This window comes from Oryzias melastigma, linkage group LG15 (assembly GCF_002922805.2).
Source record: "Oryzias melastigma strain HK-1 linkage group LG15, ASM292280v2, whole genome shotgun sequence".
In the NCBI taxonomy this organism is placed as follows: Eukaryota; Metazoa; Chordata; class Actinopteri; order Beloniformes; family Adrianichthyidae; genus Oryzias; species Oryzias melastigma.
The window spans coordinates 15,955,486-15,961,625 of record NC_050526.1 but is presented as its reverse complement, the minus strand read 5'-3'; the positions used below and the strand labels follow the sequence as shown (position 1 = coordinate 15,961,625).

The window sequence follows — 6,140 nt, the reverse complement described above, 5'->3', positions numbered from 1 at the left end:
AACTTTTCCAGCAAGCTTCATGTTCAAAGATGTGCACGTTCTCTGTGTTCCTTCCGCGTGCCTTACGGCCATGACGACGTCAGGTTCCCGCTCTGACCTCACCTGTATGGTATGAATGAAATGCAGGTGTATCTGGCCCCGCCCCCTGCTGACAGGCTTTAAAATCCTGACATACAGGTGTGGCGCAGACTGCGTGTGTGAAGCAGAAGAAGCAGAAGATGGAGATGAACGGGACGGAGCTCCACCTGTCCGAGTACGGCTTCGAGCGGCGCTTCGACGAGCGCGGGGCGATCCAGTGGATGCAGGCGAACTGGTGAGACCCTCCTCACCTGTACTGCCTCCTCACACCTTTACCTGCCGGTTACACGCGGGTTTGAACATTCTTAAAGAAGTTCAGGATAACAAACTCTTTTGGGATGTCTGCCTCTACTGTGTTATGTCATAGTCGGGCCGCTTTGCGCATGCGTGATTTAAAAAAGGCTGACTCACTAGAAACGGAATGTCCGCACCTGAGAGCCGGTCAGTCCGGCACCGCCCAGACACACCTGCGAAAGAGGGCAGGTCAGAAACCAAACCCGACCAGCCGCTGGTCGGAGGTGAGGGGGCGGGGTCAGCCCGTCCTTGTGCAGGTATGCATCCTCAGGTTTCAGGGTCTGGAGGTTCTGGTTCCGACTTTATTGTGTTTCTTTTGATCTGAACAATGAGATCTGAACCTCCTGCTCCTTCATTATTAGAGTTTTAGTGTCCGAGCTGCATCAAATGCACCATCTGGAGCTGGTCACGTGACATCAAAGACCCCTGCAGGTCTCTGTGTGTTCTGATGCTGCTCCTGTCCTGATGTAACCCAATCCTCTGTGTCTGTCTGGTTTTCAGGAGTAAGTCCTTCATGTTCAGCGCTCTCTACGCTGCCCTGGTGTTTGCAGGCCAGCACTACATGAAGCCCCGCCCCAAACTCAACCTGCGGCTGCCGCTGGTCCTCTGGTCGCTCAGCCTGGCTGTGTTCAGGTAACCCTCCGCTCTTACCCGTGGTCCAACCTCCTCCCAGATTCTGAAGCTTCTTCTGTCGTGATTGGTAAAAAAAAAAAAAGGTTTAGCTGTCACCATAGCAACCGGCTGCATCCTTTGATTGAGCTGAAGGTGTGATGGATCATGGGGTCAGTTCAACTGAAAGGTGACTTTGAACCTGAACCCTCACCTACTGATGGATAGCACCTGGTTGGAGGTGAACTCCTCCCTGACTAAACATCTGAGCTCACCTGAGTGTCCCAGACCTCAGATCCTCTCCAGAGGAGACTCCTCTGTGGTTCCACTTCTGTCCGTCAGGACTGGACTCGCTATAGACCAGGAGTCTGCAACCTTTAACAGTAAAAGAACCGTACCGTTTTCTACGGATCAAAACCTACAAGGAGCCGCTTAGTCTCACTTCAGCCTTTAAGAGATTTGGGTTTTCATTCATGACCTTCTTCTTTTTTAATAATGAAAATGAATTATATCTATTTTTGATATAAGAAAGAAACTGGAATCTCAAAATGTGATTTCTATTTTTTTTTTTTTACTTATTTTCAAAATAAAAGCTGCTCAGTGACAAACAGATCATCTCAGTGCAGCATAAGATAATATGTGCTTTAAACTCATAAAAGATCAAACTTTTTACCAAAGTTTTTCTTTGCATATAAAATCTGTTCATTCTGGAGGTAGAGTTGATCAAACAAGACAAACTAATCTAAATTAAATAAATGCTAATTAAGTAATCTTTACTTTAAAGATTTTATTATTTCTTTTCTTTGTTTTTTTCCCCTCGTCTTCAGCAGTCTTCCTGCTGGGTTTTGTTGTTTTAGTTTGGGGTTTGGTAGTCTTAGTTTTTGGGCTTTATTTATTTGTTTTCTTTGGGTAGTTTTGTTTTGGGGGAGCTGCTGACTGACGGTCGACATGTCTGGGTCAGCATCTCCATGACTTATCTCATGTTTGTCTGAGGAGCCTCCATGTAGAGATAAAAGAGCCACATGTGCATCTGGAGCTGCAGGTCGCTGACCTCTGGTCTAGACACTCTGGAGGTAGAAATGGTCAGGAGCTGTTTTTCCGCTCTGGTTCTGACCATCGGTTCTGTTCTGTGTCTCCAGCATCATTGGAGCGGTTCGGACCGGTTCCTACATGCTGCACATCCTGAGCACTGGCGGCTTCAGACAGTCCATCTGCGATCAGAGTTTCTACAACGGACCCATCAGCAAGTTCTGGGCCTACGCCTTCGTCCTGAGCAAAGCGCCGGAGCTGGGTGAGTTCTGGACGGGTTGAGGGAGGAGATGAGATTCGGGTTTCTGCTGTTTGACACACCGAAACTCTTCAACCATTAAAGCGGTTATTGTTATGCATTACTAACGTAAAGTGTTGCATAACAACACAAAGCTCTGATTCATAATTGCTGGAATGTCTTTGATCTTGAAGATAAGCGAAAGAACGTAAACGTTGGAGATAAAACTCTGGTGATGAAAGGTTCAGAAGTTTGAAGCCTCCAAACCAGATCTGAGTTGAACAATGAAGAAAATCTGAATAAATGAGATAAAGAACGTTCCACAACAACCTGAAGGTAAAAGTTTAGAGCCTTAAAGCAACTAATGTCTCTGCATCCTCCAGAGACGAGCACTCCCGACTGTAGACGTACTGGAGAGACAGAAATACTGCTGGAGGATATGGAAAAAAATTCTATATCCCAGTTTACCACAATAGAGTATTTTTCTAGCTATTCTCTTGATTTTTTTTATTTTTTTATTAAAGACAAATGTAATTACTTACTTTTCTTTTTTGAGTTTTGAAACCTAAAATGTTTTTGGGCCAAACACCAATATTTTTTTTATTTATTTTATATGGCTTTCAAATAATATTGGCTCTAATTTAGCTCCAGTTTTTTAGTAAGGAAACACATTTTTAAACAAGTTCAGCAACAAATATAAACGATGGAAAAAAAAAGTACAATATACTTGAAAAAAAATTATATACTTACTATAGGAACAAATATTTGATTTATGGTACCAAAGGAATCCCTGAAGTTTCTGGATTTAGACTCTCAAGTTAAAGACTCACTCTGAGAATTGTTAAGATTTCTACAATTCGGAAATGAATTTCTGATGAACTCCAGCCACTTTGCAGAAACTATGTCCTACAAAACTACAGTGATTCTTAGAATAACTCAAAAAAAGATCAGAGTGAGACTTCTTCCAGAATGAAGCTGCATAAGCAGATTCCTGCAGGGCGAGATGCTTTACATATTTTTGTTTTCTGGAACGTTCAGCTTGTTTTCTTGTGGGTGAACGCCTGTCACTCGTCTGACGTCTACCTGTCCTGCACAGGTGACACGGCCTTCATCGTGCTGCGGAAGCAGAAGCTCCTCTTCCTGCACTGGTACCACCACATCACCGTGCTGCTCTACTCCTGGTACTCCTACAAGGACATGGTGGCCGGCGGCGGCTGGTTCATGACCATGAACTACACCGTGCACGCGCTCATGTACAGCTACTACGCGGCGCGCGCCGCCGGCCTGCGTGTGCCCCGCCCCTTCGCAGTGCTCATCACCAGCTCTCAGATCGCTCAGATGGTCATGGGCGTGACGGTGAGCGCGCTGGTGTACCGCTGGATGCAGCAGGGCGACTGCCCGTCCCGCCTCGACAACATCACCTGGGCCTCCCTCATGTACCTGAGCTACCTGCTGCTCTTCTCCAACTTCTTCTACCAGACGTACCTGCGGCCGCACGTCAAGACCACCAAGACCCAGTGAGGGCTGGAACCAGCTCCTCTTCCCGTCAGCAGAACCAGAACTCTGACTCTGCAGTTTTTACTGAACAGTGTTTACGGACCCCGAGCTGAAAAAGAAACTATTTATGACGTTTTTTATTTAATGAAAAGTATTTAACTTTTTTCAGTTTCCTGAATGACATTCTGAAACTCTAAACACTGTTGGTTAATCTGATTGGCTCCCGAGAAACCCCGCCCCCTTTCCACTGACTGGTGACACGTGATGGCGCTGAACTGGTGGCCTGAGCCTCCTGTGCTGCCAGTGACCGTGTAGCTCCGCCCACAGGGCTGTGCGATCCGTGGAAGCGTCTGAGTTTCGATGGACCGACGTGTTGGTGAGAAACGGTGAAGACGTTCTTCCTGCATGAACACGCCCCTGTGAGCCGTCTCAGAGGAACCAATGTTTCACATTTAATTTATTGCTGAGAAAATAAAGACGTTTTTTACTGTAAAGATTCTGAGTTCTTTTTTTAGATGACAAAGTCAGAATATGTTTGAAAGGAAGAGGATCATCTGATCCTGCTAGATAAGGATTGTTCTCTGGGTTTAGATGGTCCAGAACCAGCTGGACCTGAGCCGGTTTACAGGATCCGATCTGATCAACCCTAAACAAAGGTTTCTTTTGACTCCTGGCATCATTTTAAATATTATATTTATTACTTCAAAAGTTGAAGACGATGCTAAAATTGCCCAAAATAAGAGAAATTGACCATTAAAATGGGATCTTTCCACCAATAACAGCTTGTCGGGGCCGTCGCCTCACTGTCCTCGTGTCGTTCTGAGGCGTTCCACTCTTCCACTAGTGCTATCCCGTCTCTGCTTCAGCCGCTCCAGGACGGGCCTTTTGTGCTATCTTATGGGGTCCAGATGACCCCAGCCTTACATTGACGTGGTATCCATCCCATGACAAATGTGGATGAAGGTGGACAGGACTTCCTGCCACGGACACCAGTGAAAATCATTGAAAAATAAAGTCCAGCGCGCTTTCTTGTGGGGTCCAGATGACCCTTCTCCCGTCAACATACCTAGGAAAGCATAAGGGCTACAGGTATGTATTGCCAAGAGTCTGGTGATTTACGTATTGCTATACATCCCAACACTGAACCGTGAACGATCAGCTTCACTCGTTCTCAACTACAAAGGACCACAATCCACGTTTATATGATTCTGGAAGAAACGTAGCACAGAGTTTTTGTCTGGTACCAATCCCAAATAAAGACTAAATAGTTAGTAAATGTCTCATGACAACAAAAACTGCGATTCTGACTGAACTTTAGCACAAGCTGGCTCTTGCAAGATCTTATTGTTTTCAAAGAGGCTCAGTGTGCTGCCAACTGGTGGTTGGAGGGTTAGCTGGAAAACAAAAGTAAGATGCTCAAAATAATTAATTACATATTGCCATGTCAACATTTTAAATTGATACAAGTATCGTCGATTGAAATATCACGATTTATCACCGTATCGATTTCTCCCTACACCCCTAGGCTCTATGGGGTTCAGGTCAGAGGTCATAACTGGTCACACCATACGAGCCACTTCCTGTAGCAGTGATGATTCTGATAGCGTGTGGAGGAGCGTTATCATCCAGGAAGTTAGGGAATGATGATGTTTCTGAGGTAAGAATGTCCAGTGACTGGACCATCTACAAGGACCAAACCAGTTTAGCTCTGACTGGGGCTCCTCCTCTATCAAAGCCAACCTTGGGGTCCATGTTGGTGTATCGCTCACCAAGAACCCTGACAACCATCATTTCTGAGTAAGGTGACTCAACACATCAGTGGACAGGACGGTTAACCATTGCTGCATTGGTCTTGGTGTCAGTCACCTGTATCGGTCGTCTGTTGGTTGTGAGGAGTTTGTCAGTAAACCCCAGTAGCCTCACATCTGGTAAACAGCTGTGTGGTTGTTAAGTACTGGTTCTGGTCTGTTACTGGTGGGGCTCCACTCTTGGGTCTGTCACAAACTCTGAGAGTAGTTCTGGGTCTTGATGAGTCTGAGGACACTTTGAGACTCACCAAGTTCACCTGCAACACCCGAGTGTCTACTGCCAACCAGAAGACCCAATGACCAGGTGGAACTACTCGTTTGTTAATCGACGTTGTGTCTTCATGACTGTTTGGTTGATTAATTTGGAACGACTCACTGACTAAATCAGCTTTTTAGTCCCACAGAATGTTGACACTGAAGCCAAATTAAAGGTATTTACGACATCCACTGAGTTTTTCACTATATCTCTAACTTCTTGTGTCTCCTCCATCTTGAACTTCCAACGGATTCTCAGCAATCCAGATCAGACTCCACTTGGTTTTCTGCTTCATGTGTGGAATGATTAGGGTGAATCTAATCAATCAGGT

At 45.5% G+C, this 6,140-nt stretch overlaps 1 protein-coding gene across 2 annotated transcripts; it reads left to right on the top strand.

The window, feature by feature from the left end:
* On the top strand, window positions 1-4,239 carry LOC112161373 (elongation of very long chain fatty acids protein 6). Of its 2 annotated transcripts, none has more exons than XM_024296438.2 (5): window positions 1-104; window positions 178-313; window positions 874-1,005; window positions 2,121-2,272; window positions 3,345-4,239. In XM_024296438.2, the coding sequence occupies exons 1-5, from the start codon at window positions 20-22 to the stop codon at window positions 3,767-3,769; spliced, it is 930 nt and encodes a 309-aa protein (XP_024152206.1). In that variant the 5' UTR covers window positions 1-19; the 3' UTR covers window positions 3,770-4,239. The 2 variants fall into 2 exon arrangements, with proteins under 2 accessions (XP_024152206.1, XP_024152207.1); XM_024296439.2 differs by having other exon boundaries at window positions 15-109.
* Window positions 4,240-6,140: the final 1,901 nt, after the last annotated feature.